We start from the raw sequence: 13,469 nt of genomic DNA on the forward strand, positions 1-13,469 counted from the left end.
AAAAAAAAAAAAAAAAAAGATGTGGCCAGGCTAGCTGAGGGAGATATAGGGAATGCGTACAGAGCAGCGCTTGGAGAGGATCAGGAATGCGGGCACAGAGAAAGACCTAGATAAGAGAGTCGAAGGGATAGCATGGCAATAGAAGAGGCAATTGAGCAGATGGTTCCAGAAGATGAGAAGATCAATAAGAAGTGAGACACAGGAGATGCCAAAGCTGGTCCAAGAGAAGAGCGAATTGAAGATCAAAAAGCAATGTTTCTGAGAGGGCGAAACAGCAATATAGAGTGAAATGCAATTAGGTAAGGAAAGTGGTCAGGATGGATAAAGCAAAATGGCTAGAGGAGCAGTGTGAAGAGACAGAGAGTTATTACAGTGCATTTAAGACCAGGGTGGTGTATAAAATAATTAGGAACATTAATAGGAAGTGACAGCCGAAGCAGATGCAATCAAAGATGAGAACGATGAGGTGTTCAAGAACAAGGAGAAGATTGTGCAGAGATGGACGAGATATTGCACCAATCTGTACGAAGCACAGCTGGACCTGAGTGTCTCAGAGAGACTGATCAAAAAACTAACTCCACCAAGCACTGAGAGCGAGACTGAAATTTTGAAGGAGAAATTAGAAAGAGCAGTGAAACAACTAAAAAGCAACAAGACCCATGGAAATGATAAGATCAGGGGAGACATGATCACATACGGTGGCGAAAGGATGATTGAGGAAGTACACCACTATGTAATATAGCTTGGAAAGAAGGGAAGGTATCTGTGGAATGGACAAGATGGTGCTAGTGAAAACACACAAGAAAGGAAGCACGCTGGAGTGCAAGAACTATGGAACAACTGCTCTAACAAGTCAGCTAGGCAAGGTGCTGATGAGGATACTGATAGAGAGGCTGAGATCGCAGATAGAAGAACATCTAGCAAATGAGCAAGCAGGATTCAGGAAAGATAGAAGTATCATAAACCAGTTTATGGCACTAAGATTGACAGCAGAGAAAGCTCTATGAAAGAACAAGAACATCTACAATTGCTTCACCAATTTTCAGAAGGCATTTGACAGTATAGATCAGAAAGTGACGTGGGCACTGCTGGAGTCATATGGAGTGGATAGCAGACTGATACAGTTGTTGAAGGGTATCAAGAACAATGTTGAGGAACAGTGAGACAGTGCAGAGAGTCAGGAAGTTGGTTTGGAATGAGTAGTGTTATGAGAAAAGATCATCGGATATAGCCAAGTATCTTCTGCATGCATCTAGAGAGAATGATGGACAAGATCAAGGAAGAGGGAGAAGGGATATCAGTGCAGAGGATGACAATCAACAACTTGAGGCTCACGGATGATATAGTTATCACTGAAGAAGATGAAGAGAAGCTAATGAGAACGGTGCAGGTGCTAAATGAGAAGGAGTGTGGTAGGGACTGATTAGGAACATTGATAAAATAAAAAACAATGTTATCTAGAGATAAGGAAATAGGAAGAAAGATCAGTGTAGATGGGATCAAACTAGAGAATGTAGAAACCTTCACTTATCTAGGGAGCAACATAACATATGACCTAGACTGTAAGAAGGAAATAGTGACTAGAATAGCCAAAGCAAGAGTGAGTTTGAAGGCGATGGGTGAGATCTGGAAAAGCAAAGTGATTGGCTTAGGAACAAAGCTGAGCATCTTGAGAATGTGTGTATTCCGCAGCGTATTTTACAGATGTGAGACATGGGTGATAATGGAATATTCAAAAGAGAAGCATATTGGCATTCGAGAGACGTTGTTATAGAAAGACCTGAGAACAGGATGGATGCAGAAGGTCACCAAAGAGGAATTACATAGGAGATACAACCGAAAGAGAACCCACTACAGGAGGTTGTACAGTGGAAGTTACAGCTATTCGGGTATATCTGCAGAATGTAAGATGAACAAAAAGTCAAGACCCTGGTATTTGGCATAATGGTTGGCTCAACTAGGAGGGCAAGACCCCACTGATGTAGTAGATTGGCGCAGACCTTGTCTACAGAAACTAAGTCACTCTGCACTGGAGAGGGAAAATGGAAGGGCATAGTGAGGGGGCATCAGACACCAATGGGAACTGAGCCCGTTGCTGTTGATGATGATGATGATCATGATGATACAGACACGCTATATAAATGAGCACTTTGATTTAATCACATTTTTTTTAAACAAACTGGAGTTCTGCTGTATATCATACCGCTTAACGCTAACCTGATAAATCTCGAGGCCTGAGAAGGAAAGTTGACAGTACAGTGTGCAGTTCTGCACCATGCACAATTTGAAAACAAAATTTTGTTTTTAATATCACACTCCTCCCCAGGACACAAACACTTGACTTTATTGTTAGTGTTAACTTATTAGACTACAATCACCTTTCAGATTCCATTTTTTTAAATTGTTGCTACCTTGAAAATATCTGTAATAGACAAAGATTAGACAGCATCCAACAGCATGCTGTTTTCCAACAGAGGTTAACTGTGATTGTCAAAGGAGACAAAAATAACTCACAATTTCTTCTCTAATGGAATAATCAGCAGTCTCCAAGTAATTTAGCATTTCAGCCACAATCTGCTGGGCGTTGCTTCGGTCACACATGGCATACAGGAGGTCTACTGCTCTCTGTCTTACACTCACATCCCTTTCAGTCTGCAAGAGAAACCACAGCCATAACATTCACTCAAAGCAGTTATGTGAAAAGGCAAGAGAATCCAAAATTACTTCACCTCCCATTTCCAGACATTTATGTAACTTAAAGAGCTGCAGCTTCCACATCGAACAATCACTGTTAAGCATTGATTGTGACAATTGCCACAGTTATCATACGTATTATTCCTACACAGAGGTACTATGCAAGTTCATTCTCGAGCCAAGAACCCAGGAGTTCACTTTAATTTCCAGTAATACAAGCTGCTTGTTTCATTCTCATTTCTACCATATTTAGGGATGGAATTAGCTGAGGCCTAAGCATTTTTATTTATTTGTTTTGGGCACAAGTTATTGTGTAAAAAAATATTTCAAAAATTAGTGAATTTTGATTTTCTACTCTATATTTTAAAATGTGTAGACACTCCTGGACAAAAAGAAAGGTATAAAAAGTATCAAACCAGTACTCTACCAACTAATGCAGAAATTTATGCTGGCTCATTTAACCTTTATTGCCTATTACCATTTTGTACAGAACTAAGCATTTACCACCCTATGCAGCATCACTGATGAGCATTACCAGGGCCATCCTGAAGCCCCAGGCCCACCCTGCCCTGTGGGGCTGGAGCAGTCCCTAATCTGGGATAACTGTAGGCTGCTCCATCCCCCACCTGGTTAACTATAACCATTTAAACCTTAGCCATTTAAGGTAAGGCTTAGCAGTTAACCAATACCATCCCTACGAGCAACAGATGCAAAACTGAGCCAGAATATATGCTGGAATTTTTCAACATATGATATTTACCTTCAGTGCATTGATAACTGTTTCTATATGAGTTTTCACAGCCTCATGTGAAAATTCAGAGCTGGCAAGTGTGCACATGCTTTCCAGTGCTAGATAACGCAGATTAGTTTCCCGGTGCTGCAAGAACTGACCAAGTTGGTTACAGGCACGGACGAGCAGGTTTGGCTCACTGGAACAGCAGAGAAAGTGAAAAGACGTAAAAAGCAACGAATGAAAGAACATACTAGTCCAGAATGTCTGAAGCATTTTCGGCCCCCTAGCAGTTATTTGGATTTTAAATTGAGTACCAATCAAGTACTTGAAAATTACTCAAGAAATTTAGCATAGTAAAAACAGACAAGCCCTCATATAGATATTCGTGTAATTAAGTGTTACTATAATGGATTTTTATCAATAGTAGGATGCAGAAAAAGAGTAGCTCTGTTGTAATCACTTGGAATTCTTGCATTTCTGCAGCAGAGAGCTAGAAGAAGCTCAATTTCAGACTTCACTTCCACTGTGGATAATGCAGATTTACACTTTTGTTTGAACAAGCTATTTCATTAGCGTTACATTTATGCCTTGTCCAAATGTGAAGGAGAAACAAAAGCTAAAAAGATGGCCATTTTGAAATCAAAACAGTTCTCAAGTGAGCATACAGTATCTGTGTGCCATCAGCTTAAGCACAAGTCTAACATCAAACTGAGTGAACTGCACAAATGTGTTTTTCCCCAAGTTTACAGGATAACCCTAGAGGCGTGCATTTACATGAGGAGAAAGGTACACACTTGCTCAATGAATTTGTCCCCTTTGTTTCGACTTCTTCCAAGTGAACTAGTTTCTGCTATACTCTTTATAACCTAAACTAAGACAGTTATCATGAAAAGCAGGTTTGGTGTAGCAATTTTGAGGAGATAGTAATAGAAAATTAAATAATTTTATTAGATGGTAAAATAATGCTGTTAAAGACGTACCAAGCACAGTAGCCATTAGCATCACAGTAGAACTAGTGGACTCACCTGTCATGGTGTATGATTAAGCTTATTGCCTCAAACAGCACAGCATTTTTTGCATTTGAGTGTTGCACTTTCTTAGATTTTGGGGGCTCTTGAGCTTTATTAAGGATAGTTTCCAGACATTCTGTGAGACGACCTCTTACCGCAGCATCTTCTGGGGGAAACAAAGACAAACTGTTGGACAACTTCATTGTGCTCAACAGTACTGACTATAAACTTCATCCGAAGACAAGGATGAGCAATCTGCTCAATTTAGAAGAAAGGTAGTTGGTGTCAGCATTAAATTTACAGAATAACTCAGTAATTTTATGAACACAAGAATGGAATTAGAAAATTCCCTACACTGCACAGAACAGTGCTGGCAACTAACATAATTCTCTACCACATTACCTGGAGGTGGATAACATTGTAACAGCCTCAAAAGTTTGACAGACAACCAAGGAGCAGGGACAAAATAATAAGTATAGTCCTGGAGATCAGTTGATGCCGATGTCACAATCTGTAAAAACACAAACATTCAGCATCTGAACACCACAAGTTCTGACATAATGAACAATATCTGACATAATGAAATGTTCACTATTAATTTTAAGTACGAATACAAAGTATAAATGGAGATAAACATAATAAATCTGATAGTTTATAAAGGCAAAGTATAATTTTACTTTTTAGTAGGCTGTATAATTACCTAATAAAGATTACCGTGAAAAAGTAATTCCATAATCAATATGCCTAAAAAGACATTTAAGTATATCAGTTGTACCGATATCAGTAATCAATAACTCCATCAATTAGAAGTGTCTCATATTTAGTTTTATGGGATTAAAGAAATCTAATTTAATAAAGATTGTGAAGTTATTTGTTTTTGAACAGACAGATGAGTGAGGGAAAAAAACTCATGCACCTTTCCACCAGCACAGGGTGCAGACAATGGCAAAATGAATCTTGATGGATTGAATTACTTCAGATTGATATTGCAAAAAAACTTGTAAAACTTGCTCTTAGTAATTGAGGTTTTTGTAGCTATTCAAAATTCAGGTTTTTCAGGGCTCATTGTATATACAGTAATCCTTGTTCCTTAGTCTCAAATTTTTTCTCTCGCACACTATAAACACTCCATGGCCCCTTGTGCCACAATCACCAGTTTTCTGCATATAAAAGCGAAGGTTAGCATGAGAGGGTAGCAAGCAGGGTAACTGACTGGAGCCCCAGCAAAGCTACACTGCTCAGGCTTCAGCCCAGGGTAGTGGAACCCTGCATCCCAGGTATCAAGTCCTCCGCAGTGGGGTTTCAGCTTTCTGCCCTGGGTCCCAAAAAATTTAACAATGGCCCTATTTGGCAACCCCCTAAAACTTTAATCACACACACATGCATACCCCGGAACTCTGGTTGAGAGCCACTGCCTAGGTTTGCTTTCACATAGTACTATTTAAAACAGAATTATGTTAAAATGTAGTAGTAGTAGGCATCCTTCAGTCTGCATAGACTATGGATCGCGCCCTTCAAAGTTTAAATTGCGGACTTCATTTACAGCGTCTATTGTGACTATAAAGACCCACACGAGAGAGTGACAGTCCTTGCTGCATCTCTTGCAGATGTAGTGGGTGTCTGGCAAGTCCTTATTATGCTTTCTGTGTGCTCGCTTCTCCTCTGCTAGCTGTCTGATCTTCAACTCGCCCTTCTGAAGGCCCTTGTGTAACCCCTGCCTCCATCTGCCGCGGTCGTCTGCTAGATCTTCCCAGTTGTCCAGCTCGATGTCTACTTCTCTGAGGTCTCTCTTGCAGACATCTTTGTAATGCAACTGGGGGCATCCAGGAGGTCTTTTGCCAGAGGCTAGCTCACCATACAGGATGTATTTTGGAATCCTTCCATTGTTCATCCTGTGGACATGGCCAAGCCAGCAGAGTTGACGCTGCCTGAGGAGGATGTGCATGGTTAGGATTCCAGCTTCCTCGAGGATGGCGGTGTTGGTCACTCTGTCGTTCCATGATATTCCAAGGATGCGCCTGAGGCGGCGCAAGTGGAAGACGTTCAGCCTCTTTTCCTGGTGGGCATACAGGGTCCAAGTCTCACTGCCATAAAGGAGGGTGCTGAGGATGCAGGCTCTGTAGAATTACATTTTGGTGTGAGTGTACAGCTTGTTGTTATTCCACACTCTCTTGCTGAGTCTGGACAGAGTTGTGGCCGCTTTTCCAATCCTCCTATTTAGCTCAGTGTCCAATGACAGAGAGTGTCAGTGATGGTGGACCCAAGGTAAACTAACTCGTGGACGACCTCTAACGTATAGTTGTCAATGCTGATTGATGGGAATTCAGCAACATCCTGACCGAGTACGTTCGTCTTCTTTAGGCTGATGGTAAGCCCAAAGTCCTTGCACGCTTTGGAGAACCAATCCAGCAGTTTTTGAAGCTGGTCTTCTGTGTGAGACACTACAGCAGCATCGTCCGTGAACAGCATGTCTCTGATGAGGACTTCTCGCACCTTAGGCTTCGCTTTCAGCCTTGCAGGGTTAAACAGTTTCCCATCAGATCTTGTGTGCAGCAAGATGTCCTCTGTTGAAGATCCAAAGGCATGCTTCAGGAGGAGTGCGAAGAAGATCCCAACCAATGTCGGAGCAAGCACGCATCCTTATTTGACGCCGATCCTGATTCTGAAAGCATCCGATAATGCACCATCATATTGGATGGTTCCTCTCATGTTTTCGTGGAACGACTGGATCATCTTCAGTAACCATGGAGGACAGCCTATCTTGCTATGTAACCTTTATTGAAACACCAATAGGGTCTACACAAAACCAGTGAACGCCCAACATATTAGTACATTTCAAAAACCCACATTGCTGCTCTATGTACACAAATCCTTAGATTATTTATTTAGTTAATCAAAGATTACTTGTGTTTTTCTGGTGATTACTGGAAAAAAAACAACTTCATTTTTTGCATTAGTGGTGCTCACTGATTAAAAAACACAAAAAATCAGAAGCTCCAAAATGTCAGATACAGAAGTGCCTTGTGGACTTCACAGCCTCTAAAACCAAGATGAAAACCTTTTTGACATGAAGATTTGTACTGTGGAATCTCTTTCTGTTTATCAAAATATTTTGAACGTACGTAGAATAAAATTTCTCTAGGTTACTTGCCATTTGACTGTGAGACTGAGATACTGAGCGAATGCTGGTCTGGTGCATAATTTACCTTTAGTTTAATTACAGGGGAACTGGAATCAGAGGCAACCAACGACAGACAGATTGTGCTTCTCAATGAGCCAAAACTGTTTCGCTACACTGGTATTATTGTTGTATTTGCAGAGTTCTGCCTGATCCTGTGCAAGAACCTCAGAAATGAACAAGGAATAGGCGGTTTTGTATATATTTGATCCTTGACCACCAAGTTGGAAAAGAAAAAGAATGGGACCCTCAGATGGTAAATCTCTCTAGAAAAGATGATGTGATGCATATGTTTTACTGTAGATCAAAGATGTCCATGCAAAGGAAGCCACAATCTAAAATGTCTTAGAGTGTGTCTTGTCTTCCCACATGCAATTGGAAGGGGGTTACCCACTTAGTTTGCCCTCTAGGCTGGTCTGAAGACCAGGTAAGTATACTTGAAGTGTTTTTTCTTCTAGCAGTTGGGGTTTATACACAGTGAAATGAAGTGTGTTCAGTGAATCCTTCTGCACATGAAGAGCATCACCGGTTTTGGAAGAATGTCTGACCCTTCAAAGGGTAAGTTTTCTACCACAGACTGAAGCCAGAGCTCTGAAACTATGAAACGCTTATTCCTGCCAACCTTTGATCCTGAGGCAGTGTCTGCCAACCACAGTGTAGTTTAAGGCAGAGTTTGGCTACCAATTAACAAGCGCCTGTCATATGGTAAAGAGGGGTGATAACATTTGAGAAGAGAACAAACCTGAAACAAATGAGTTAACAACAAATATTGGGAAGTCCACTAAAAGTCTACATAAATGGAGCTTTGAAGTCTGTCACTTTGGAAGCACAGAATTCCTGGCAATTCTTTTAGAGGAGCAAATACTTAAGCCTGCCCAAAAGTCAGATGAATATCTGCATGCTATAACAGAATGATTTCCCAGTGCAAAGTTGGCCGGACATGAAGTGGAAATAATCTGTAGTAAGCAGCAAAATAAGATCGGTCTCTCAAATCAGTCTAAGTCAATCAGATCTAGAAAGTTGTTATCCTTGTTTACATTTCATTAGAGCTGTTTAACAAAAAAAGACTTACTCTGCTTAGCCTAGAGACAGCCAAAGAGACTGAAGTTTTAAACTCTTCTGGGTTCTTCTGTGCCAAGGTAGTGATAAGACTGGTAGCAGCAGTAACCACACCCTGGAACAAAACAATTAATATTTTGTGTTCAAATATCATATTTAACATCTAAAATTGTTTATAAGCTTCAAAGCAAAGATGAATATTATATCAGTAGCATCAAAATTTAACCTTAAGTATAGTATCATCCTTACTATATGCTATTATACCTAAAAGCCAGTTTGTATAAATCCACATTTGTGATGCCTTAAAAACAGTGGTGTCCAATAGGATTCATCCCAATCACCCCCACGCCCCCACCACAGAGCAAGGCACCAGCTCTTCCAACTGCCAATGACTCACCAGAGCCCCATGGCCAGAGACACACACCAGGTCCCGTGGCTGGAAACACATGCCACTGACCCTCTGCTCCCACAGCCAGAGACGCATGCTGCCCCCCTGAAAATGCCAGGGCCTGCAACTGGAAGCACGCCTTACCCCAACCCAGATGTACCCGCCCTCCGCAAATGGTGGATCTTCCAGATGGAAACATCCCCCCCACCACGCCCACCAAATGGTGGGCCCTGGGGCCAGAGACACGTGCCAGGTCCTGTTCCCCCCCGCCCCCCTCGGCAACTGCCGAGCCCCATGACTGGAGAGAGCGCTCCCGCCGCCCCTCCCCCCACACCCGCTGCCCCTCCTCAATTGTCAGCCACTAGTTGCTTTGGGCCACAGCTGGTGCTGCACCAGCTGCTGCCACTTGCTTTTCCCATAAAGTGATGGGGCACATGTATGGAGTGGAGGGTGGGTGGAAGGTGCTCCATTCGCCGCACTGTGGTGTTCCATTCGCTACATGTGCGGAACAGGAGGCGTATTGGACACCGCAGCCTTAAAATAAGCTAGCTGACTTTTGTCACTTTTTCTCCCTAAGTTGGAAAAGGAAAGAATGAAACTTCTTGGATACCCTCTTTCTTATCTACTCTTTCCACACTAGACAGACTCAGAATTGTTAACCCTTGCTTTTGGGCAGAAGCTGAAATGGTTACTGTTGATGCTTGTTAGAAATTAGTGTACTGTGAGCTCAGTACTACTACATGACATATTTGCTATGTTTCAGTAGTATACTACACTATGTTTTGATTGCACGGATGATGCTCCAAATTTTTGTTAAGAAAGAATAGTCTTACCAAAGATCAGAAACACGGTAGTAGTTATATTCTAATTCTGAATGCCAAAACAAATAGATTGCACATAGGATGCTTCTTCCAGTCTCACACTCTCAGAGGTGGCATGGAAATGAGGCAATTGGAAGCAGGCTAATAAGGTGTTAATGTGCCTATTCAGCACCTTATTAGCATAATAGCAGCAGAGCAAATCTTGAAGTGCAGACTTCGAATTGCAGATTGTGTAGATGGGGGCACCTTCAAAACAAACACCCCACTTTGGCATTCCTTTACTCCCACAAAAACATCATTTCTCTTTGCAATCTGTTTATGAAGGTTTTTTTGTTGTAGGAAACAGCCAGCAACAGCCCCAGGGGGGGTGGGGGTGGGGCTGAGTGGAGGTAGTGCCACATGCTGCTGCCATTCACAGACACCACCCCTACAGTTCCCATTGGCCATGGTCCTTGTTTGCAGCCAATGGAGGCTGCCAAAAGAGGTGCCTGAAGGGCAGATTCAACATGCAGAGACCCACTGTGCCCCATCCCCTCCCCGGACAACAGACACATGCCAGTTGCTTCTGGGAGCAATACAGTGCATGGCCACAGCAGGCAGGTAGCCTGCCTTAGTCCTGCTGCACCACTGGACTGTAATCCCACAGAGCATATTAAATGCACTGATGGTTTGGATGAAGCATGAGAGCGGAAGCGGGGGTATAGTTTGCCCAACACTGCTTTAGAAGAACTGCAATTCAATCCACATAAAAAAAATACTCAGTGATGCAAAAAATGTAAATTGCAGATATGAGCTCATCTCTCAGCAATTGAAGTCATTTTCTTCATTAACTGTATTAACAGAAACTAGGTTTTCACCTATAATGATTGGGCTATATCACTGAACGGCATCCCAGGACAAATAATGTTGTTATAAGTTTACCAAGTGCTGGTCATTGAGGAGATGCACCACCCTGGACGTCCAGTCTCCCATGGGAACGAGATCAGGAGAGGTTCTGTACAAACGCAGCAAGCACAAGGCAGCACTCTGCTTCACGCTATCCATGGTGTCTCTGCAAGGTAACACATCTTTTCAGGCTATTTGCACTGGTGTGACTACCTGCCTTTTCCTTATTACTCTTTTCAGCCAGTCCGCAGTCATGTCCAATAAAAGAAAAAAAAATCAATTTACAGTAGAATAGTAATAATCCAAATGATTAAGTATTTATTAAATATATTAAAACCTTCATCTACAAAAGGAGAGGTTAAAATGTAGCCATGAAACTATAGGTACTAATAACCAATAATCCATGATAAAGTGGGGGAAAAATTTAGAATATGGAGAAACATATATAAAATGCATAATAGGAAAATTGGAATGGAGCTGCAGGACCACTATTTGTCATTGAACATGGATATCATGTCAGTAGTGGCATAAAATACAAGTCTGCATAATTTTCCTTAAAATTCTTTCCATTCTCAATTCCAAGCAGCTATAATAATTCACCACCACCTTGGCTCTATTGCCTCCAGCCCCAATTACAAGGCCAAAAAATGGTAACAGAGAGTAAGCAGTGCTAGTCTATATACTATCAAAACAAAAAGCAGTCAAGTAGCACTTTAAAAACTAGCAAAATAGTTTACTAGGTGAGCTTTCGTAGGACAGACCCACTTCTTCAGACCAAACTATTTTGCTAGTCTTTAAAGTGCTACTTGACTGCTTTTTGTTTTGATAAGGCCAAAAAAGTGGACATTTCTACTCTGTTCTCTAATAACCACCTCCAAATTCTTTCATTTCAGCCTACATTCATTTCTCCCACTAGCCAGAGTCTCTCTGGTAGGGAAAACATTGCCTCTTAATTATAGTGTAACGATAGAGGAAGAGGATTTGGCCATATTCAATCTCATCAAAACAGAATTACGAATCGGGTCATTTCTAAAATACTTAATCCCAATTTCCTGGCATTTTAAGATACACCATCTTTCAAATGCCACCTCCCTCCACTTTGAGTTCAGGGAAACTGCTCTACACATTATAATCTTATCAACTAAATTTCCCCCTGCTATCCAATTGTCTTGTGCAACTATACGCTTTCTCCACTTCCAAATCATCATATTTTGGATCTGAGTATTACATTTAGTTAATTCAAGTCCCCTATCAGTTCCTTTAGCATAAAATAACCTGTTAATTATACACTGAGGGAGATGTAAAATCTTCTTAGCAACTATCCTCTCTAAAACATCCAAATCATCTAAAACATAAAAAAAGTTTCAACTGAAAGGGAATTGTAGAACAGCCTGGGTAAAATATATGCCCATAAAATTATTAGTTTGACAGATTTCAAAATGTTCTTCAAATAACTTATACCATTCAGTCAATTTCCCCCTATACAATAGGCCCATCCTGACCAAAGGTCTATCTTTGTACACAAATAATTTTAAGATTGTCCTGGCTGCAGTCTTCTCTTACCCAATTTTCAGTTATCTTTAGGATTAACCATATAAGTCTTACTTTTAGCCATTATACAAAATCCTTTTGTTTTCTTAACCTTCAAAGTACTATCCCTGCAGAAACAGTCTAAAATCTCAGGGTTCCTAACCATCCCTCGATACACCCTGCTTAGAACAGCCACATCATTGGCGAAAGCCAGAGCTGTAATAGTTTTCCCTTGAACTTTAAACCTCAAGCTTTCAGTTTCCAAACAACCAGCAAAGGAACAATGGCTACATTAAAACAGTACTGGATACACCGGGTCTCCTTGACTGACCCTGCTCCTTATGTTAATGGCTCAGTGCACTTATCCACCTACACCTCTGTAACCAAAGAGTCTTTATACTACACACTGGACCACGTGCTTTCCACAGGTCACTCAACAATATTTTCCAGAAATAAAGAATGGAGTCCACCACAAGGATTTTTTATACAATTCTTTTTTAAATTAAGAGTATTAGATGCCCCACGTTAATTATTTAAATTACTTTCAACTACTTTAAATTTGTTATTAAAGGCTTTGCCAAATGTTTTGAAAAGTTGGCTAGTTACTCTAACTTGTGTGAATTCTTCTGTACCCCTTCCTAAACACGAACTGGCAACAAAAACAATAGCAAGACAACACTGTCTTCTAAAGCAACTGTACACAAGGGATTCTTCTTCACCCTACAGGTGGCAACACATTTGGATTAAAGATGTGATAACTCAGGTTAAAGAAAAACCAATGATCCTGCAGTCAGAATATATTTGACATTAGAGAAGGAGTGAGAGTGAAACAAAGATCTTGAGGTAGGTACCTGTAGTTGAAAAATAGCTTACAAATATTCTATAATATCTATTTCTCAGAGAAGACAGGCAAAAAGATACTGTCTGGAGAGCACCATCAAACGCCATATACTTAATTTGCCTTGTCCATTAAGAATAACTCACAATTATCAGTAAAAGTGGTTCAAAAACAAGTTAGTACATGTCCATTTCTGGGACATTACTTCATTCCTGTAGTAATATCCTGCTTTATACCACATTAAGGAACTAAAGTTTTCCTTTCAGTCATATGGCTTAAGAGAAATTTCAGTGCAGACCTTTATTGTCTGGGGACCTGGTAGTGAACCAGACA

The 13,469-nt window shown here is 40.9% G+C and overlaps 1 protein-coding gene across 3 annotated transcripts in view; it reads right to left on the reverse strand.

Annotated features, from left to right (window-relative positions):
• The window catches only part of AP2A2 (adaptor related protein complex 2 subunit alpha 2), a 106,818-nt gene that overhangs the window by 39,097 nt on the left and 54,252 nt on the right, over nucleotides 1-13,469 (reverse strand). For 2 of the 3 annotated variants that reach the window (XM_074997840.1, XM_074997842.1), the window contains exons 5-10: nucleotides 10,805-10,934; nucleotides 8,688-8,789; nucleotides 4,840-4,948; nucleotides 4,453-4,603; nucleotides 3,455-3,623; nucleotides 2,515-2,652 (exon numbers count right to left, since the gene is read on the reverse strand). In XM_074997840.1, the coding sequence (XP_074853941.1) occupies nucleotides 2,515-2,652; nucleotides 3,455-3,623; nucleotides 4,453-4,603; nucleotides 4,840-4,948; nucleotides 8,688-8,789; nucleotides 10,805-10,934 (799 nt within the window). The remainder of the gene's footprint in view (nucleotides 1-2,514; nucleotides 2,653-3,454; nucleotides 3,624-4,452; nucleotides 4,604-4,839; nucleotides 4,949-8,687; nucleotides 8,790-10,804; nucleotides 10,935-13,469) is intronic. The other variant, XM_074997841.1, reaches the window with a different exon arrangement.

Source organism: Carettochelys insculpta, chromosome 6 (assembly GCF_033958435.1).
Source record: "Carettochelys insculpta isolate YL-2023 chromosome 6, ASM3395843v1, whole genome shotgun sequence".
Lineage (NCBI taxonomy): Eukaryota > Metazoa > Chordata > Testudines > Carettochelyidae > Carettochelys > Carettochelys insculpta.